General features: G+C 45.6%; 1 protein-coding gene across 9 annotated transcripts in view; it reads left to right on the top strand.

Moving 5' to 3' along the window:
- CTIF (cap binding complex dependent translation initiation factor) overlaps positions 1-22,409 on the top strand; it is a 305,014-nt gene that overhangs the window by 250,310 nt on the left and 32,295 nt on the right. For all 9 annotated transcript variants that reach the window (XM_007197213.3, XM_057526382.1, XM_057526381.1 and 6 more), the window contains one exon: positions 11,259-11,414. In XM_007197213.3, the coding sequence (XP_007197275.1) occupies positions 11,259-11,414 (156 nt within the window). The remainder of the gene's footprint in view (positions 1-11,258; positions 11,415-22,409) is intronic.

Here is a 22,409-nt window from a genome sequence, read left to right as displayed (position 1 = left end):
AGGGCGACTCTACAGAATGGCATGGGCTTACTTGACGCAACCTTGAAAGGGGGAAAGAAAAGTCCCAAATAAGCAAAGAAACCTCACCCTGTGACAAAAATGTTACCCACAAAAGTGAAACAAATGCTACGAGACGGACTGGACCAGGACTGGCACAGAGCAGTTGGGAAGAATACGTCTGGGGAGTGAAATAACAGCCACAAATGAAAGAAAAGGTGGATCCTGGCAAACATACTGGCTCTGTCCTCTCAAGTCTTAAATTAAGAAAAGAATGGTAGGAGGGTTCCTTTTCTCCATGCCCTCTCCAGCATTTATTGTTTCTAGATTTTTTTTTTAAATATACATTTTAGATAAGCAACGCATACTCTTTTTTTTAATTTTTATTTATTTATTTATTTTATTTTATGGCTGTGTTGGGTCTTCGTTTCTGTGCAAGGGCTTTCTCTAGTTGTGGCAAGTGGGGGCCACTCTTCATCACGGTGCGCGGGCCTCTCATTATCGCGGCCTCTCTTGTTGCAGAGCACAGGCTCCAGACGCGCAGGCTCAGTAATTGTGGCTCATGGGCCTAGTTGCTCCGCGGCATGTGAGATCTTCCCAGACCAGGGCTCGAACCCGTGTCTCCTGCATTGGCAGGCAGATTCTCAACCACTGCGCCACCAGGGAAGCCCTGTTTCTAGATTTTTTGATGATGGCTATTTTGACTGGTGTGAGGTGATACCTCATTGTGGTTTTGATTTGCATTTCTCTAATGATTAGTGATGTTAAGCATCTTTGCACTGTTGGTGGGAATGTAAATTGATACAGCCACTATGGAGAACAGTATGAAGATTCCTTAAAAAACTAAAAATAGAACTACCATACGACCCAGCAATCCCACTACTGGGCATATACCCAGAGAAAACCATAATTCAAAAAGTTACATGTACCACAATGTTCATTGCAGCACTATTTACAATAGCCAGGACATGGAAACAACCTAAGTGTCCATCGACAGACGAATGGATAAAGAAGATGTGGCACATATATACAATGGAATATTACTCAGCCATAAAAAGGAATGAAATTGAGTTATTTGTAGTAAGGTGGATGGACCTAGAGTCTGTCGTACAGAGTGAGGTAAGTCAGAAAGAGGAAAACAAATACCATATGCTAATACATATATATGGAATCTAGAAAAATGGTACTGATGAACCTAGTGGCAGGGCAGGAATAAAGATGTGCAGATGTTGAGAACAGACTTGAGGACACGGGGGAAGGGGAAGCTGGGACGTAGTGAGAGAGTAGCATTGACATACATGCACTACCAAATGTAAAATGGATGGCTGGTGGGAGGCTGCTGCCTAGGACGGGGAGATCAGCTCGGTGCTTTGTGACCACCTAGAGGAGTAGGATAGGGAGGGTGGGAGGGAGGCTCAAGAGGGAGGGGATATGGGGATATGTGTGTGCATATAGCTGATTCACTTTGTTGTATGGCAGAAACTAATACAACCTTGTAAAGCAATTATACTCCAATAAAGATGTATTTTAAAAAAATAAAGAACTCAGGAAAGAAAAAAAAAGAAAAGAAAAGAATGGTGGCAGCCTGTTCCCTCTGAACAGGTTGGCCTCTTAAAGAAGAGCTGTCTGATCACTTAGCGTGGAATCTTTACCCACATGTTCACCAAATGCCTGCTATGAGCCAGGTACCATTCTAGGGGATGTGGCAATGGATAAGACAACAGGACTCCAGACCTAGGGAAACTTTCTTTCTAGTGAAGGGTCAGATCATCAACAAATACAGGACCTGATACAGATGATAAAGACTAGGAGGAAAATAGACCAGGGCCAGACGATGAGCCCTGGGGGCTGCTATCTTAGAGAGGCAGTTAGGGGAGGCCCCCCTGAGGAGCCAACATGGGAGCAAAAACCTGAAGGAAGGGAAAGTTTGTGCCGAATAAAAAACAGAGTACCTTCTATTTGAAAACAACTTTCCTCTTGCCAGTATAAAGAATTCTGGCAAATACTCTTTTTAAGCCCTCCAACCGGTGTCCTGGGGGAAGGACTGGGATCAACTCATTGCTGGTGGGCTGTCACCAGCTCCCCAGGACCCACCCCTCTCACGTTTCATCGTGACTTCTCAAGGAAAAAGAAACTTCCTGCCAGCAGTAAATAAAAGGGCACTTTCTCCTCCGCACTGGGGACATCGCAGCAGCAGCTACCTCTCTGCACAGAAACAAACCAGAGTCACCAGGGATGTAGAATGTGGATGGGCAAATTTCCCTTGGTCATTTGTTTTAGGAGAAGGAAATGATGGTGAGTTTGCAGGGATTGGTGGGGCTGCCATCTACTTCAGGAAGCTTCAGAATACACTAAGATCCTCGTGCCCTAATGCCTCCCGTCTCTCAGGGCATCATCTCCCTGCTGCAGCCGCTGGCCGCCCGGTGGGGGGGTTCCCCCTTTGCCTGTATGCAGCTGTTTTTGGCTTGACCACAGGACTCTATCATGCCAGAGTTCATGTGGTTATCCAGAGCAGGGAAGAATTTCCCAGAATGCCTTGAGAAACCTGAGACACTGAATGGCTTTCAGGGCTTATTGATGTGGCCGGTGCAGGAAATAGCAGTACGTCAATAAATAGTTTTAGGCAGGAAACGAGGCTTAAATGGTAGCCTTAAAGTTTGGGGAAAGGCACTAGGGGTTGCTGGGAGGGAGCCTGCCAGTCAGATGAGAACCTGGAGCCAAATACCAGTCTTTGAAATGGCTGCCACCAATCTGAGGCCCCTTGCTGGTTCTGGATGCAAAAGGCTGAGGTTGAAGGCAGAGCTGGAGACCCAGGGGATGGCTGGTTTCAGTTGGCAAAAAAGAGCTCCTTGTTCCAGAGGAGAAGTTGGCAACCTACAACGTATGCGCCCAGAAGAGACACATAGGCTGGCTTTTGGTGGCCTCTGGGCTGGGCAAGGTCACAACCCACTTCCCCACCCTTGCAGTGAGAATCACCACTAGCTGGCAGGTCACTCCAAGAGTTCCGATGTCCTAATCAAAAAAATCAAGGAAAAGGGTCACGATCTGCCAGTTTCTTTTTAAGTAACTGTTTTTCTGACTATAAAACGAAACGTTCTCAGAAAAGTGGGGAAATTCAGAAAATAATAAAAAGTAAAAAATAAAGGTCATCCATAATTCCACTATTGAGAAACGACTACTGTTAACACTTTGGATATTTCTCATCTTTTTCCTTATATAAAAAAATTTTTTTATTCATGGGTGAGATTATATAATATTTGCAAGTTTACTTTTTCTTTTTTTTAAAATTTATTTATTTATTTATTTATTTATTTTTGGCTGCATTGGGTCTTCGTTGCTGCGCTCGGGCTTTCTCTAGTTGCAGTGAGGGGGGGCTACTCTTCGTTGTGGTACGCGGGCTTCTCATTGTGGTGGCTTCTCTTGTTGCGGAGCACGGGCTCTAGGTGCACGGGCTTCAGTAGTTGTGGCACGCGGGCTCGGTAGTTGTGGCTCATGGGCTCTAGAGCACAGCCTCAGTAGTTGTGGAGCACGGGCTTAGTTGCTCCATGGCATATGGAATCTTCCCGGACCAGGGCACAAACCCATGTCCCCTGCATTGGCAGGTGGATTCTTAACCACTGCGCCATCAGGGAAGTCCCTGCTTTTGTTTTTTTCACTTAGCATTACACAGCCATTTTCCCAAGCTGTTATAAGCTTCTCATAAACGTAATTTTAATGGGTCCATGAATCATCATTTACTTAATCATTCCCCTATTGTTGGATGCTTAAGTTGTTGAATTTTTGTGTGTATTAAGCTTATTTTTCCTGTTATTTTAAATTATTTCCTTATGATAATTATCCAGAAGTGCAATTACTGGATCAAACAATAAGAACACTTGAAAGGCTTCTTTTTTTTTTTTTTTTTTGGCTGCATTGGGTCTTCGTTGCTGTGCACGGGCTTTCTCTAGGTGTGGCTAGCGGGGGCTACTCTTTGTTGCGGTGCGCGAGCTTCTCATTGCTGTGGCTTCTCTTGTTGCGGAGCACAGGCTCTAGGTGCACAGGCTTCAGTAGTTGTGGCACATGGACCCAGTAGTTGTGGCTTGCGGGCTCTAGAGCACAGGCTCAGTAGTTGTGGCGCACAGGCTTAGTTGCTCCGCAGCATGTGGGATCTTCCCGGACCAGGGCTCCAACCCGTGTCCCCTGCGTTGGCAGGCGGATTCTTAACCACTGCACCACCAGGGAAGTCCCCAAAGGCTTATTTTAAGATTTTTTTCAGGAAAGTGATACCAGTTTACATGGCTCATATTATGAGAGTGCCTGTCTCACTTCATCTTTACCAGCAGTGACAATTGCTGGTTTTTAAGCTTTGCTAACACAGAAGGTGCGAAAAAATGATATTTTCATTCATTTGATAGCTACTGAGATTTAATTTCTTTTTATATATTTGTCAGCAATTTATGTTTTCACATATGAATTATCTTTTAATGCCCTTTCCCGTTTTGTCCAAGAGGGATTTAGTACTTTTAATATCAATTTGAACAAGCTACTTAAACATTAAGACCATTACGCTTTGTCACATTTATTGCAGATATTTTTCCTGGTGTATCCATTGCCTTCTAAGTGTGTTTATAATATTTCGATTTTTGATGCACTCCTCTTGTTTTAATTTAGAAGACCCTTCTCCATCCAGAAATTTGATAAATACTTTAATTTTCTTCAAGTTCTTATGGTTTGTCCTTTTTTTTTTTTTTTTTTTCTTTAACATTTACCTCTTTATTTCATCTGGAATTCATTTTAGGGGCCAGTGTGAAAGGAGACTCTAAATTATCCACTCCACCCCACACCCACCCCGACGTAGACAGCTGTTTCTGCATCATTGCTTGAGTGAATAATGCTTCCTTTGCTACTGATTTGTGGTTCTCTAGGGGCCATGTGATAAACCCTTATGGATGCCAAATTTGTTTCTAGGCTATCTGATCTAGCTATTCATTCTTATGTCAGTTCCACACCCTTTTAATTATTAAAGCTTTAGAATAGGTGAAAGTAATATAACTCTTTCCAATTTTGTTCTATTTTGTTTTTAGCTTTTTCCCATTATTCTTTCAAATTACTTTTAGGATGGTTTTTTTCAAGTCTCCATTTCCCCTTTCCCTCCAAAACATTCCCGTTGGAATATGGAGTACAAATTGGTGTTAAACTTGTGAATTATTTCAAGGAAAATTACCATCTTTTCAGTGCTGTCTACCCATTAAGGAATATTATGTGTTTCTTCACTTGTTTAAGACTTTCTCTTAAATTTCTCTGTTCAGTTTTGCAATTTTCTTCATAGAAATTGCACATTTCTTAATAATGTCATTTAAGAACTTTTATTGCTTACTAAATGAGCTTTTGTGCATTAAAATGTCTCACTGGTTAATTCTGTCATAAAAAAGCTGTTGATTTTTGTATATTAAGTTTACATCTAAATACTGTTAATTAGTTACTAAACTCTCTTGTTAATTCTGATCTTTATTAGAGAGTTCTCTTATTTATTTTTTGGCTGCGTTTGGTCTCCGTTGCTGTGCGGGCTTTCTCTAGTTGCGGCAAGCGGGGGCTACTGTTCGTTGCGGTGCGCAGGCTTCTCCTTGTGGTGGCTTCTCTTGTTGGGGAGCATGGGCTCTAGGTGCACAGGCTTCAGTAGTTGTGGTGCATGGGCTCAGTAGTTGTGGTTCGCGGGCTCTAGAGCACAGGCTCAGTAGTTGTTCATGGGCTTAGTTGCTCCACGGCATGTGGGATCTTCCTGGACCAGGACTCGAACCCCTGTACCCTGCATTGGCAGGTGGATTCTAAACCACTGTTTCACCAGGGAAGTCCCTTTGCTTCCTTTTTAAATAGCCAAAATAGTTAAGACTATAAATTTACCTTTCATTATAGCTTTGACCACATCACACAAGTTTTTACAGCTCTTTATTTCCTAAATAATCTATTACTGTATATTTGATTACGTCTTCATTCCATCTTTCTTTAGGAGAATGCCTTTTAAACAAGTAACTGGCTATTTTTAAAATTGTTCTTAATTCTTAGTCCAAGTATGTAACCTGTACAGTTTCTGTATTCTGACATATGTAGTAGAATCACAGCTTATAATGAGGTTTGTTTCAATTTTGTCTTATTCATTACACTATTTAAGTCATCTAAGTAATACATTTTTTGTTCATTTAATCAGCAAAAGAATACTAGTGATTTCATTTTCCAATACTATTTTTCTATCTTTTTCTTATGTTTTAATAGCTTTTGTGTTATGTAGTTTGAGTCTGCGCTATACAGTATATATGTTATCTATTATGGATTGTATTTTTATCTATATAAATAATTTTTATTTTACTTAATGAATGTTATCTTGAAAAGTACTTTGATTTTACTTGTGTTTTACTTTTATTTTATATCTATTAATGGCTACTAGTGTTTTAATTTTTTTTTTTAATTTTATTTATTTTTTGGCTGCATTGGGTCTTCATTGCTGTGCGCGGGCTTTCTCTAGTTGCAGCGAGCGGAGGCTACTATTCGTTGCAGTGCACAGGCTTCTCATTGCAGTGGCTTCTCCTGTTGTGGAGCACAGGCTCTAGGCACGTGGGCTTCAGTAGTTGTGGCGCACGGGCTTAGTTGTTCCGCGGCATGTGGGATCTTCCCAGACCAGGGCTCAAACCCGTGTCCCATGCATTGGGCAGGCAGATTCTTAACCACTGTGCCACCAGGGAAGTTCCATGTTTTAATATTTTTAAAAGCACACTTTAATGTCTATTTCTCTATTTATCAAACTTAAGAAAGAAGCAATAACCTGCGAATCTTTATGGTCTAAATTATGAAATTTTGTGTGCTTTACGAGTCTTCTCTCCTTCTCCCATCAGTATTCATCAGTCTTAAGTAATTTAATCTTGGATTATTAGGTTACTACTACTATGAAATTCTTATTCAGATTACATTTATTTATTAAGTATCTTCTCTCTAGAGGATTATTTCTGGATTTTGACTCAATCTTATAATCAAAATTATAATTACTTATTTTGATTTAACTTCATAAATCTACCTGGTTTCAAGTTTTCACTTCTGGTGCTTCTATACCATGATTTTCTCAGAGTTGAGTAGTAAATTTTTTTTGGCTGGAGCATGCATTCAAGAAAGTTTTTAAGTTATTTTTAATTGTGTTTTAAAAAAAGCATAAATTTATCATCTCAACCATTTTCTAAGTATACAGTTTAGTCATGTTAAGTATAGTCACATTGTTATGTAATCAATCTCCAAAACTTTTTCATCTTATAAAACCCAAATTCTAATCCATTAAACAACTACTCATTGCCCTGTCTCCCCAGCCTCTGACGACCATCATTCTACTTTCTGTTTCTGTGAATCTGACTACTCTGGATACCTATATAAGTGGAATCATACAGTATGATGATGATTCTCTCGGTCCCTTTGTTCTGTGTATTCTGATGTCCTTTTTGCAGCTGGTTTATTTCACCTAGCATAATGTCCTTAGGGTTCACCCATGTTGTAGCATGTATCAGAATATTCTAAGATTTAATAATATTCCATTGTATGCATATACTACATTTTGTTCATCCATTCCTCTGTTAGTGGACACTTGAGTAGATTTCACCTCTTGGCTATTATGAATAGTGCTCCTTTGAACATGGGTGTGCAAGTATCTCTTCAAGATCCTGCTTTCAGTTCTTTTGTATATATCCCCAGAAGTGGAACTATTGGATCATATTGATAATTTTATTTTTAATTTTTTGAGGAATCACTATACTATTTTCCATAGCAGCTGCACCATTTAATTCTTTTAAAGATAAGCATGTGGGTGGGATTTTTTAAAAATCTGCTTGTGTAAAATGTCTTTGTCTTGCTTTCACTCATAGCTAGGTGTGTTCTTTTCACCTCAAATATATGAAGATGTTGCCTCAGTGTCTCTGAATTTTAGCATCAATTATAAAAGTATAAGGCCAACCATATTTTTGTTCCTTTGTAAGAAACCTAGGGGATTTTTTTCCTTCAAAGCTGTTTTTAGAATTTTTCCTTTTCCTTGAAATTAAAAAAAAAGAAAATTCTCCTGCTAAGTATAAATAGTGGGGCTCTGGAACACTGTGAACACTTTTTGCCTGAAGAGTCAGCTCTTTTTTTTGTTGTTTTGTTTTGTTTGTTTTCAACTTTAAGTTTCTCTCTTGGGTCCCTTTGTTGTATTCTGATGTCCTTTTGAAAACCTCTATAATTCATGTCCACTCTCTGTCTTCTCTATCCTTTTTCTTCTTTCTTTTTTTAATCTATGGTTTTGTCTTCAGCTCTCTAGTCATTTTCCAAGTCTGTCTCATATTATCACTTTTCCTGCAGTATCCATTCTATTCTTTATTGCCTCCAATTCACATTTCATTTTGCTGTGGATTTCTGACTTCCTTTGGTTCTCTCCTATCCCCATTTCCAGTCTCACACTTCATCTCAACCTAAGGTTTTTTTAACTAATCACATGTCACAGAATCTATGTTGTTGTTCTTAACAGACATACAATCCCACATGTTTGTAGTTGGGTTTTTTATTTTATTTGTCTTTGCTTTATTGTAGTTGACATTTTCAGAGTTATGCATTTCCATTAGATCTTCAAGATAATGCTCCCCTATTCTGCGGTGCAGGATTTTTCCACAGATGCCATAGTTCTTTTCTCCTCCCTTACCCTTGAATGAGAAAGGCTGGGTTTGGTTTTGGTGTTAGCTGTGCAGATCATGCTTAGAGTTGCTCAGTGTCTGCTGAGGTAATAGTAGAGTCTCTCCTCAGACCTGAAGCTGGTGGTTTCATGTGCACATCCCAAATTCAATACCCCATATTTAGCAGGCCTTCAGTCTTCTAGTGAGTTCTACTAGCCCAAAACAGAATCCTCTCTCAATGCCACTGATTATCAGGAGGAAACTGAGTCAAGCTGTAGTTCTTTGGTCAGATGTAATCATTTTTTTAAAAAACTCCAGTCCCTGGTTTGCATTGCCCTGAGACTTTTCCTGCCCAGAGGGCTTTGCCTGAGAACACTGTGCCTCTGAGGACTCAGGGAACCACCTCACCTCCTTCTGCCCCAAATCTGCAATGACTAGAATAAGAGCAGTATTGATGGGAGCTGCCGTAGGGTACAGGCACGGGGGCTTGTTAACAGTTACAGGCTCTTTGCCTACGAGCCAGCGGCAGACAGAGGGAGGGCTTAAGCTTTAGCTCCCTCCCCATCTCACCCCTGTCTTATGGGTAGGGGGCCAAGCGGCTTTGGACAACCAGAACTTCTCAACGACAGCATTTTAGTCAATGGTAAGGCGTCTGCAGTGAACTGTAATCTTCCTTCTCGGTGTTGCTGTGGGGCTTATGTCCGCTCTCACGGGTATTTTTATGGGAGAGAGAGAAAGGGCGTCTTAGGCACTGATACAGGGGCACCATTTTAACGCCCGCGCTGGCACTTTATAAAGGTCCAGATTTGTTCTCAACCATGGCTGTACGTTGGAATCACCTGGGGAGCTTTCAAAATATACCAGTGTCTTGGCCTCAGCCTGGCCAATGACACAAGCCTCTCTGGGTGGAGTCCAGGCATCAGTAGCTTCGGAGTTCCTCCAGGGGACTCCACTGAGCAACCAGGGCTGAGAACGTTCAGCTCAGAGCAGAGAGCAATGGAAGGGCTTAGGTTCTCATTCAAGTTCTTGTACTGGTGACCTTGGTCAAGTCTCTTCAGCTCTTGTACCTCAGTTCCCCCATTCTAAAATGGGAATGGTAATGCCTGCCCCTGCTCTAACCACATAAAGATACAGTGGGATAAACAGAAGTTAATGAGGATAGAACTACCCAAAGTTTCATGACTTCAAGACCCGCAGTACAGCACCCTCTGCAGGGTCTGGGGCAGCAGGAAAAGTAATTCATCCTCCTCCTGGGACCACTGGGCCACCCCACGGATGGTCTTCTCACAATGACGGAAGCAGCACAGGAGAGTAAGCGTAAATACTTAAGGCCTCTTAAGGCCTCTTAAGGACCAGGATCAGGACTGGCACCGTGTCAGTTCTGCCTCATTCTACTGGCCGAAGCAAGTCACAAGGTCAAACCCCAAGACCAGGAGAAAGGCGGAAGAATTTCTGAACATAACCTAATCTACCACAGATTCTTATCTTTCAGTCGCCAGAGAGTTCAGGTTTTTATTTCATTCTGTCTGGACCTTTGCAGTGGCCTCCTTTCTGGTCTCCACACCTATGCCATATTAACCTTCAAAAGAGCACAGGTATGACCAAGGCATTTCAATGACCCCCCCAAAACCCTCCCTACCAACCATCACATGGAACCTGACTCCTGGGCTGGTTTCAATTATCCACACTCTAGCCCCAACCTCCTTTCCCAGCCCTGCCCCCATTTTCCTCTCTACCCACCTACAATGGGGACGGGTTGGCTAAGACCTCCCTGTTTCCCAGACTTCCATGTTACCTTCCTGGTGCCTCACCTGTGGTCATTGCTCCACCTGAAATTCCCCCAGGTTCTCAGGTCAGAATCCTAGCTCTTCCAAGGTGCCAATTTCCAGTTGAAAGGAATAACTCCTACCTCTGAGTTCCCCAAAGTCCCTTTACCTGGAACCCTCCAATGGCTTTTAGTTCATTCATAACTGAATGAACTCAAATGAATGAACATGTCTTATCTTACCCCCTAGAGCAGTGCCTGGCACACAGTGGGGCAATGGTATTTTTAAGGAGGATGAATGAATGAGTGAATGAATGCCTCTAGTTTTCCTTCTATGCTCTGGGCCACTTGCTGGCGGGAGTTGTAGCTGTGTCTCTAGCCCAGTGCTGGGACCAAGATGGGCCTCAGATGCCCATTGCTGGGTGTGTGGTTACCCTCACTACTGTGGGGGCATGATTTGGAGGTTAGCAAAGGAGATAGTTTAGCCCCAGGGAGTTGACTGGAGGAGGTGATGACTGGGAAAGGTGTCATCTCCTCCTTTATCTCATTCCCTCCACCTCAGTATCTGGGTCAGTGAGGCAAGGCTGTAGGGCCCCCCAATCTGGGGACACTGAAGAAGAGGTGCTGTGGCTAAAGGTCAAGGTGGTCTTTCTGCCCACAAGTGAGTCTTCAGCGTTCATGCTCCAGCCACGGGTCACCCATCGCCCTTCTCATGGAAATCATGGGGTTTACCAGTTGCCCGGGCCTAGCCCTTAGCCAGTAGGCACCACGGCAGACCAGGGTGGTGCCCGGGGCCCCTCCCAGCTCCTGTGCAGCTGACCTGGTCTCTTGTGCCTCCGCAGAAGGACTTCACAGTGCGGGAGGAGCTGCAGCAGCAGGACGTGGAGCGCTGGCTGGGCTTCATCACCTTCCTGTGCGAGGTCTTCGGCACCATGCGCAGCAGCACGGGCGAGCCCTTCCGCGTGCTCGTCTGCCCCATCTACACCTGTCTCAGGGAGGTAAGTCTCTGCCGGCCCTGCCCGAGAGCGTGGGCGCTGCCCTGTGTGCTAACGATGCGCGTCTCCATCTCTGATGCACCAGGAAAGCTACAAGGCTTGTACCACTTAAAGTGATCAATCATTTGGTTAAGAGAAACGGAACTTCCCAGTGCTTTTGTTTACTCTAGCCAGGTTTTTATTTATTGAGTTTACATAAAAGGAAATAATCCCCCAAAGGAAAGTATTATGAACTCAGACTGCGGTCATTCATACTCTAGAACACTGCCTACAGAAGGGAGATCTACAGAAAATACTGAGTGAATAGATCTTTGGACTGGATTGGTTTACCATTGAATTATTTATTTTAAAATATATTTGCTTCTAAATTTCCTCTGATAAAGAAATAAATAAGAATAATAAAGAAACTTTTAAGAAGCAAGAAGTCAGTGGGGTGATTGCCCTACCAGATATCATAATCCACTTTGGAGGGTCACCCTTGGCAGCTTACAAGGGGTAGAATTGAAGGGCAAATGTGGAAGCTATTGGTGTGTCCAGTGAAAGGCTGGTGGCTCAAAGCACAGTCATGAGAGTGAGGAGGGGGAGGGCCAGTTGCATTCCAGTTATATCTTTTTTTTTTTTTTTTTTTTTTTTTTTTTTTTTTAAAGGATTTTCTTATTTATTTATTTATTTATTTATTTATTTTTGGCTGTGTTGGGTCTTCGGTTCGTGCGAGGGCTTTCTCCAGTTGCGGCAAGCGGGGGCCACTCTTCATCGCGGTGCGGGGACCGCTCTTCATCGCGGTGCGCGGGCCTTTCTCTATCGCGGCCCCTCCCGTCACGGGGCACAGGCTCCAGACGCGCAGGCTCAGCAATTGTGGCTCACGGGCCCAGCTGCTCCGTGGCATGTGGGATCTTCCCAGACCAGGGCTCGAACCCGTGTCCCCTGCATTAGCAGGCAGATTCTCAACCACTGCGCCACCAGGGAAGCCCTCCAGTTATATCTTTGAGTTAGAACCAACAGGACTTGCTGACATGAGATACAGAGAAGGAAGGAAGTGATGTAGGGTCCTCATCTTCCACCCTGCTGGCACCATTTCCTGGGATGGGGAAGCTGGAAGAGAAACAAGTAGAGTGTGGATGAAAACCGAGAGTTTGGGTGGCCTGTTGGCCATCCCTGGGGACACAGGCTTCAGCGTTGTGTGAAGTGTCGACCTGTACCTGGTGCTGGGGACTGGATGGGGTCACCCAGGGGTGGGGGGGGGGGTGAGATGGAGGAGGGGAGGTGGACAAGGAGTGGCCGGGAGGCTGGAAACAAGCCAGGAGGGTGCAATCATCACAGACCATGTCCAGCGGGGCCAGCCCACACCTCACAGTTGTTGGTCCCCTCCCACCCTCAGCAGCTGGTCCCAAGATGCTGGTCCCAAGAGGAACAGCCTCTGGGGAATCAGTGGGACCAAGACAGAGAAGAGGCCTGGGTTTGGCAAAAAGGAGGGGCCCCACGGTATCAGTGGAGTGAGAACAGAAGCTACGTTTGCCTCGTTGGGGAGTCGGTGGAGGTGAGGGCATGAGTGTGGACACGTTTTTGGAGAAGCGTTTCTGTGAAAGCCTGCAGAGAAAGAGAACTTGTCAGCTAAAGGGGAGGTATGCGGTCAAGAGACACTTTTGTGTTTCTGAAAGAAAGATAATAGAGCAGTTTAAGAGAAAGGAGGGGGTATCTGTAAATGTTTTTGAAGCATCCATTTATAGGAAAATAGCACATTCATTCCAGACTGCGTGGATCTGCACGAAAGCAGAGCATGCAGGCCTCTCCTGGGTGCTTTGCGGCCCTGTAAGCCTCTACCACTTCACGTAGCCAAAGATGTTTCTTGACAAATGTACTTGAATTCAGACTTGTTTCTCAGATTCAGACAATGACCTCTTCCAACTTGAGTTCACTCTCAAGGTGTCATCAGCTCAGACTGAAGTACCAAGATAGGCCATGGCTATGCTTTTTGCATCCCTTTGGGGTGCTTTGCAGGTAGCCCTCTTGGAGGCAGGGGGCTGGCCCTGGTGGCCTCTTGGAGTCCTCTCATCCTTGCCTGAGCTGCCCTGCACCCCGACCACCCACCTCAAGGCGGGGAGCAGCACTGTTCTAGGGCATTGACCTGGATTGCCCCAACATGTTCCCTCTGCGTGATCTGGGCACCTCCTGGTGTTGCTGTCACCTGCTCCCCCAAGCAGGAAGCAGGGCTACAGCCGAGCCCTGGCCCTGGCTGCTGGGACACTTCTGACAACACCTGAGATAGTGCGAACCTTCTGGTGTGAGATCCGGCAAGTGCCAGGAGGTCTGCACAGACCAGAAATAAGGAGCCTCCCCTGCAGCACACTTGTTTGTTGCATTAAACTCACACAGACCCTGCCAGGCTCATGGTAAACTTGAAGGGTAAATAAATGATCAATGGTTTTCACCATTTTGTAAAAGAGGAAACCACCGCCACGCGTTCCAAACTATCTGCTTGAGGCCACATGGGGAGACCCCTGAATTCTTAGAGTCAGCTCCTGCCTCCTGTACCTTATGACACATACACGCATACCCAGGCCTGACCCACGTCCCAAAGCAGGTTGAGCCAGCTCTGGGATGTTTCTAGAAGCCAAAATCACTGTCTCTGCCTTTCTCTATGCTGGACAAGTTTAGGCTCTTCCCCCGGGGCCATGTAGATGGCTGACCCCAAATGTACAGGGCCCACCCTGCCCTGAGGTCATCCCAGCTCCCTGAACCATCCCCAGGCCAGCATCTCTGGCTGCCCACTAGACACATCCCAAGTCAAGCCTCGAGCCTTCCAACAGGATGTGCCAGCGGTGCCCCAAACCCTCCTGCTCACTCCCTGTCCTCACGTGGCCCAGACCCAGCCTTCCTGCCCCACTGTGGCCAGACAGCAGCCCCAGGACTCCCCAACTGCCCTTTCTCAGTGTCATGGGACACCCATTCCATCCTCTGCTTCGGCACCACCCCCTAAGGCTTCCCCTGCTCCCCTTTCCTTGATGCCCCCGAGTCAAACACAAACCCACGGGCCATCTTGGTGCGAAGAGTCTCATTTGGAACAAACCTAAGGGAAAGATACAAAATCCTCAGTCTCGGGGTCTTCATGCTCACGGAGGCCACCTTCACTGGATGAGGGGCTTACCCAGATTGAGCGTGTGCTTAGCCCCTGAGCCCCTTCAGGCTGGAGGACAGCCAGCTCTCTGAGAGATGCCCTGCCCTAGAGCGAGGCTCCTGGGCATTTCCTTCCACACTCTGACCTAGTTGAATTAACTCCCTCTCAGTCACTCAAGCTTGAAATCCTGGACTCCATCCTTGGAGTCTCTCTCTTCCTGGCCCTAAAACACCTCCTTCCAGGCCCAGCTCAAGCCACCTCTTCTGGAACCTCCCCTGTCCCCAGCCCCAGCCGAGTGTACCAGGAGCTCCCTTCTGAGCGAGGCAGTGCACTCCATCCTTATAGCTCCATCCGTTTTACATCACCTTAGAGGATTTTTTAGTATTGATAACAGTACAGTGGAAGGCACTGTCCAAAGCACTTAATGCATTCTCTTGTCTTTTAACTCGGGCAACACCCTGAAGATTATCATCCCCGTTTTCCAGAGAACAGAGAGATCAGACAGCTTGCTCACAGCCCCACAGTTAGCGGGCAGCAGAGTCAATATCGGAATCCAGACGTGACTGCCCGAGTCCCTGCTCCTAAACACCCTGCTTCACTGCCTTACAAGCAGAGCAGGAGCTGCTCTTATTCTATTCTCGTCCGTACCCAGCGCCTACTCTGTGGCGGAAGCCAAATAGATCTTTGTGGGATTGATCCTGTTTTTGCCATAAATAGCATGTGCCAATCAGAGATCCCTCTTCGAGGGATGGAGAAGAATAATTTTCAACAAGCTCTTTAATTGTTTAAGAGCAAACAGTTTCTGCCAAGATGGTTTTCCAAGTGAGTGAGGAGTATTACTGGTGACCAGAAGCTGCGCGAGTCTCCTTGCCCTACTGTTTACAGCTCATATTTGCCTCATGAGCTCTTTTTAATTTTTTTTAATGTTTTCAAATGTTTATTGTGGTAAGAACACTTAACATGAGATCTACTCTCATAACAGCTTTTTAAGTATACAGTACAGTATCATTATCTGTAGGCACAATGTAGTACAGCAGATCTCTAGAATTTATTCATCTGGCATAACTGAAATTTTATACCCGGTGATTAGCAACCCCCCACTTCCTCTTCCCCCCAGCCTCCGGCAACTCCTATCCTATTCTTTGTTTCTATGAATTTGACTATTCTAGATCCCTCATAAAAATGGAAACATGCAGTATTTGTCCTTCTGTGACTGCTTATTTCACTTGGCATAATGTCTTCCAGATTCAACCATGTTGTCCCATATTGCAAATTTCCTTTTTTAAGGCTGAATAGTATTCCACTGTGTATAGACGACATTTAAAAATCTATTCATCTCTCGATGGACATTTAGATTATTTCCACATCTTGGCTGCTGTGAATAGTGTTGCAATGAACATGGAAGTGCTAATATCTCTTCCAGATCTTGATTTCAGTACTTTTAGAGAAATACCCAGGAGTGGGATTGCTGGATGATATACTGTAGAAGTTCTATTTTTAATTTTTTGAGGAACCTTCCTACTGTTTTCCATTGAAGCTGTACCATTTTGTATTCCCATCAACAATGTACGAGTTCTAATTTCTCAACACTTTTTAATCTTTTGTAGTTATATATATATATAGAGAGAGAGAGAGAGAGAGAGCATCTTTTCATATGCCTGTTGGCCATTTGTATGTCTTCTTTGGAAAAATGTCTATTCAAATCCTTAGCCCATTTTTAAAAATCTGGTTATTAGTTTCTTTTGCTTTGGGGTTGTAAGAGTTCCTTAAATTTTTTTGAAAATTAACCCCTTATCAGATATATGGTTTACAAATATTTTCTCCCATTCTGTAGGATGCCTTTTCACTCTGTTGTTAACTTTGCTGTACAGAAGCCTTGTAGTTTGATGTAGTCCCACTTGTCTGCTTTTGCTTTTGTGCTTTTGGTGTCATATCCATGAAATCACTGCCAAGACCAATGTCATGAGACTTTTCCCTTATGTTTTCTTCAAGGAGTTATAGTTTCAGGAGTTATGTTTATAAGTCTTTAATCCATTTTTTAGTTTATTTTTGTGTAAGGTATAAGCTAAGAGTCCAGTTTCATTCTTTGGCATGTGAATATCCAGTTTTCCCAACACCATTTGTTGAAGAGACCATGCTTTCCCCATTGTGCTTTCCTGGCACCTTTGTTTCTGTCCACTCCCTCTCAGTTGACCATACATGCATGGATTTATTTCTGGGCTCTCAATTCTGTACCATTAGTCTATATGTTTGTTTTAATTACTGTAGCTTTGTAATATATTTTCTTTTTTTAATATAAATTTATTTATTTTATTTATTTATTTTTGGCTGCATTGGGTCTTCATTGCTGTGTGCAGGCTTTCTCTAGTTGCGACGAGCGGGGACTACTCTTCGTTGTGGTATGGTGGCTTCTCTTGTTGCGGAGCACAGGCTCTAGGTATGTGGGCTTCAGTAGTTGTGGCTCGCGGGCTCTGGAGTGCAGGCTCAGTAGTTGTGGTGCACGGGCTTAGTTGCTCCACAGCATGTGGGATCTTCCCCGACCAGGGATTGAACCCGTGTCCCCTGCATTGGCAGGCAGATTCTTAACCACTGCACCACTAGGGAAGTCCCTGTAATATATTTTCAAATCAGGCTGTATGATGCCTCCTGATTTGTTCTTTTTCAAATTGTTTCAAGATTGCTTTGGCTATTTGGAGTCTTTTGTGGTTCCATATGAGTTTTAGATTTATTTTTTCTATTTCTGTGAAAAATAACACTGGAAGTTTGATTAGAGATTGCATTGAATCTGTGGGTCACTTTGAGTAGTATTGACGTTTTAAATATATTAGTCTTCTAATCCAAGATCGGGAACAAGACAAAGAATGCCCAGTCTCATCACTCTTATTCAATATAGTACTGGAAGTCGCAGCCAGAGCAATTAGGCAAGAAAAAGAAATAAAAGGATATCCAAATCAGAAAGGAAGAAGTGAAATTGTCTGTTTGCAGATGACACGATCTTGTATATAGAAAACCCTAAAGACTCCACACACAAAAAACTGTTAGGACTAAAAAATGAATTCAGTAAATTTGCAGGATAAAAATCAACATACAAAAGAATCAATTGCATTTCTATATGCTAATAACAAACTATCCAAAAAAGGAAATTAGGAAAATGATCTCATTTACAATAGCATCAGAAAGAATGAAATACTTAGGCATAAACTTAACTAAGCAAGTGAAATACTTATACGTTGAAAACTACAAAATACTGATGCAAGAAATTAAAGACACAAACAAATGCTAAGACATCCCTCAAGCTGTTTTTAATAGCATTCTAAGGACCCCTTCATCCTGCTAAGGTCCTCAGCCAAACTGTGACTGCAAGGGTTCCACACACAGGAGGGCTGTAATCAGTGTCTGTGGCCTGAGCTAAGGGTTTTATCATCTCCCGTCTCACCTGGAACTGACCTGGCAGGTTTGGGGTCTGGCTCACCCAGTGCCATCCCTCATCCCCTTTTTCCTGACCCTACAAGGCTCTCTGCCACCTCTGTAACCCAGTGGTGATGTTGCTAGACTCCTCCAAGTTATCAGTGAATGGTTCTCTCTGGGCCCCTTACTTCAAGAGCTTTGTTGAAAATTCCTCTGCAGGGGATACTGGGGTGGATTTTAACCCCTCACACTTGTTTTCTCTGAGCCGACTTTCCCCATGCACCATGGGTGTTTTTATCCACTCCCTCTCATCATTCCTCCCTCCCCCAAACATCCCACCTTTCCTCTCTGCATTCCCATCCTCCTGCCCTCTTCTGAGTCCGGCAACCATAGCCAGAGGTCAGAGTGGAGGAAGGGAGGAAGGGAGGGGGTGCCTCTGTCAGGAATCTCTCCTCCCTCTGCACCCCTCTGTGACCCCCACCAACCTCTCCCTCCGGTTGGCTCCCTTGCTCTCCTTCCCCCAGGCACCAGAAACCCCATCTGCCCCTCCCTGCCCTTCCTCTGAGGGGTGTCTCTGAGCCACAATCCCCCCAGGGATGCAACTGGCGGGGCTCCTGGAGGAGGCTGGCAGGCGCGCAGGCTGTGGAGGAGAACACAGAGGGCAACGAGTCAGGCTTCTCCGGAAATGAAATTGCTCCGTGCAACAATGAGAGAGCCACTTTTTTAACTTTTTGCGTGAGCGTGCATTCAATTGCTCACATTGTTTTGGCTCCAGGGGGAAATCTGACCTCGGAAAAGGCTGAGATGAAGTGGGTGTGGGTGGAGATCCTCCACTCTTTCACAGGGCTGAGAGAGTCAAGCAGAACATTCCTCAGAGGTAATTTCCAGTGGGACCATTCCTCCCTTCCCGAGAGCAGGAGATGGGGCTGTGTCTAGCCACCCAGCTGGGGCCAAGGCAGGGCCCCCTGGGGCTGGAAGAGACCAAGGTCGGCTGTGCCCAGGGTGGTGATGGACCCTAACGGGAAGCAGAGACTCAAAATTATCCTCCATGCAGCCCAGGACTCTCAGTTGCATCCCTGGCAGGGGTGGGGAGTGCCTGCCCCCTCCCTGCCCCCTCTAATCTTTGGGAAGCTTTTACAAAATTACAAATTCTCAGACCAATTAAATCAGACTTTCTGGGGATGGGTTTTGAGGAGGCACGGGAGTGGGGGGAGATTTAAGCTTCCCATGTAACTCCAATGTGCAGCCAAGGTTAAGAAACACGAGTAGCTGCATCCTAGGTGCACTTCGTGAGGCCGCTGATGAGCAAAGGGCACGTGGAAAGGTACCACCGGAAGAGCCAGAGAGACCAGAGTTTGAATCCCAGCTCTACCACTTACTAGCTGTGGAGCTTTAACCTAATTCTTCATCTTTCTGAACCTCAATATTTTCTCTTTGCATGGGAAAAATGGGAATAATTCATTCTGCGGGTTTGTTTTAAGGCTTAAAATAAGTGAGATGTTCACATGAAGCAAGTAGTGTGTGACAGCCCGTCGGTGAGCTGACATGTGAATTGCTGTTGAAAGCAAACCGTATTCCAGGCATTACTCAAGAGAAGTATCGCATCACAGGAGCCCCAGAAAGTAAGATCCGTTCTCCTAACTGGGCACCAAGGCCCCCCACGATCGCAACCCCTTTTCCTGGAGAACCTCTCATGAGTCCTACAGCTGCAGCCACCCTGTTCCTGCTGTGTTTCCACAGAAGGTCTCTTACATTCCTCCTGCCTTGAGCGTGATCTCCTCCTCCTGCCTGACTCTAGCCCACCTTCAAGACCAGGTTCACTTCCCACCGCGTCCCCACCCCGCCCCAATTTACTCTTGCTGCAGCATTCTGCAGAACTCGCATCCACACCGGCCTGCCAACACCCGCTCTCTGGACATGGCCTTTACCAGTGGTTGGATGAATGCCTGGTGACTTCTTGATTGCTTTAAAATCATTTCCACCTTCCATTGGTACCTGAGGATAGGCTGCGTCTCATCTATCATGTAACCCTGACTGCATTTTGTTCAGGACTCTGTGTCCATTCAGTAAGCGGTGATTTGGTTTGAGACAAAGCTAGTTTCTTCCTGAACTGCAAAGTTTCCTAGTTGTACTGAAAGGAAGGAGTACAAGTTGTGATCCTCCCCGAAAAGGCTTACAATCCACTTGGCTACCACATCGCCAGAAATCAAGCGGCTGTGAACATTTATGATGGGTTGTACAAATATAGAGGTGGAGGGAGTTTAGGAGTGTGGGCAGCTGCTGGGGGCAAAGGGAAAGGGGGACTACAGCTTAAGGGGAAGTGGGCTTCAGACAGGTATTGGCAGGGAAAGAGAAAGGCCCCCAGGAAGAAAACTTTGAGCGGAGGGCTGGGAGCCAGAATGAAGCACGGCCCGTCTGTGTGGTGTGGTAAAGAGACGGCCTGATGGGTGGGTCATGGGCCGGCACTGGCTCCCAGCAGAGGCATTCGGGTGGACACAAGATGATACTGAGAACCTCTCTCTGAGAGTGTTTTAAGCCGGAGAGCAACACCATGGAAAGCATAAAGGAGAGTTTCTTTATTCATTCAACAAACACTGAGAAAAATGCTATTTCTTTACTGAATTGAGAAGTCTCCCAGACAGTTTTCCTGCTAGAAATGTGCTGAGATAAAGTCAAATAAATCTGGGGCACTCCCTGGCCAGAGAGACCCACGGATAACTCAGTGCATGGTGGAAAGTACAGTGCTCAAAATAAGGTGAGAGTGGGAAGCGGGAATGTGGGTGCCCAGAAGGCAGATGAGACAAGATCTGCCTGGCAAGGGCATCTTAGCCGAGAACACTCTGACTAGAACCTTCAATCAAGCAGGCTAAGAAGCAGGAAGGGAAGGGCTGGAACGAAGCTTGAAAATTCAGGAGAACCTTCCTCCATGAACAGTTTATTCCAGCCCTAGTCTTAGGCACAGACCCCGCTTGGAATGTTCCTCTGAGATTGCAGCCTTCCCAGGGCAGGTACACAGCCCCTGGGCGCTGGTTTAGCGGCAGAGTTCCTGCAGGTCCAGCAGCTGCTGCTATGAATACCCAGCTTAAGCAACCATTCCTGTAACCTCTGCAGAAATAACTCCCCACAGTTTTTTGTCCCCTCCAGAGCTGCCGTCCCCCTCTTCCACTCAGCAGCCAAGTCACTCTGTGGTGTGATGCCGCTGACCTACTCAGGCACCCCCCCCCAAACACACACACACACACACACACACACACACACATACACACACACGAGCACCCTGATGTGTCCCCACCTGAGGCGAGGCTTCCCGGATCCTTGACCTCCTCAAGATAAAATTCAGGTCTCACCCCACCCCCACTCCCCGACCCTCCCCCAGCCCCCCCTTTAACTGTCCTACTTCCTTAGCCAGACTCTGCAAACTGAAATGTGAAATTTGAAGCCAGTGTTCTCCTTAGCAACCATGGTAACACAGGATCTGATAGAGAGCCTGGAGTTATAAAAATACCAGCTTCCACCAGACACTGGTTTCCAAAGGGAAACCAGTCTCCACGCCAGAACCGTTTTTAAACAGTCTTAAAACTCAAGAGATTTCCAAACCCATCTCAACATGGCTCAGGAGGACATCTCTTCAGTTCCGTTTTGGAAGGTGGTGCAGTTGCAAGCTTTCGGTATTTTCTCTAAAATTTAGAGACGCAGAAAAGATGTGGCTCTCTGAGAATTCGGTAGCCGTGTCAAGGATATATAGGTGGGAGCGGCTGTTCTTAAACAGCAGATATTCGACATTTTTTTTTAAAGTTAGATTGAATTGCTGCCACTCCTTCCAAGTTCCCTCCCAGCGAGTCCTCAGCGCCATCAATCCTCCTAATTATAGAGGGGGACTGATTTGATCTATCTCCCCTTCGTTGAAGACAGCTTTAATTAACATAACCATTCTCTAGCAGGAATTTACGTTTAAGCCCTCGAGTGGAGAGCTAAGAGGTAGAGCTGTCTAAACTTCTCTGCTCAGGGCCAGAAAGAAACGTCCTGCATCGCTGTCCTCCAGTGCCTCCCCTCCCCCACGGAGGCCCCCTGCGGCACGGCCTCTCGCCTTCTCCCGGCGCTGCCTGCAGGGGGCGCCTGGCCTTGCGGGTTGGGGGTGGGGTGCTCTTCCTGGAGGCACGGGGCCTCCCCCAGCCCAGCCCCCAGCCCCGCCTCCGCCGCCCTGGGCGGACCGGCTCTCCCCACCTCCCCACCCCGCTCCGCGCTCTCCTCTGCTTCCTCTTATCTCCTGGGGCCATGCCTCGTAATTTTGAAAAATATTCTAACTCAGTAATTAATGTCTGAACTTCAAGAGGCCCCTGCTTTCTGCAGAGTCGCGCAGAAGGCGGGCAGGGACGGGGAGGGGCCGGGGTGTGGATTCTTTTTCTAAGCTGGCGAGTGGAAGGTGGCGGATGCATTGTTTCCTGGTAGAGTTTGTGTACAAGATACACACATAT

This window comes from Balaenoptera acutorostrata, chromosome 13 (genome assembly GCF_949987535.1).
Source record: "Balaenoptera acutorostrata chromosome 13, mBalAcu1.1, whole genome shotgun sequence".
Taxonomy (NCBI): domain Eukaryota; kingdom Metazoa; phylum Chordata; class Mammalia; order Artiodactyla; family Balaenopteridae; genus Balaenoptera; species Balaenoptera acutorostrata.
The sequence above is the reverse complement of the archived record's forward strand: the minus strand, read 5'-3'. Positions and strand labels throughout refer to the sequence as shown.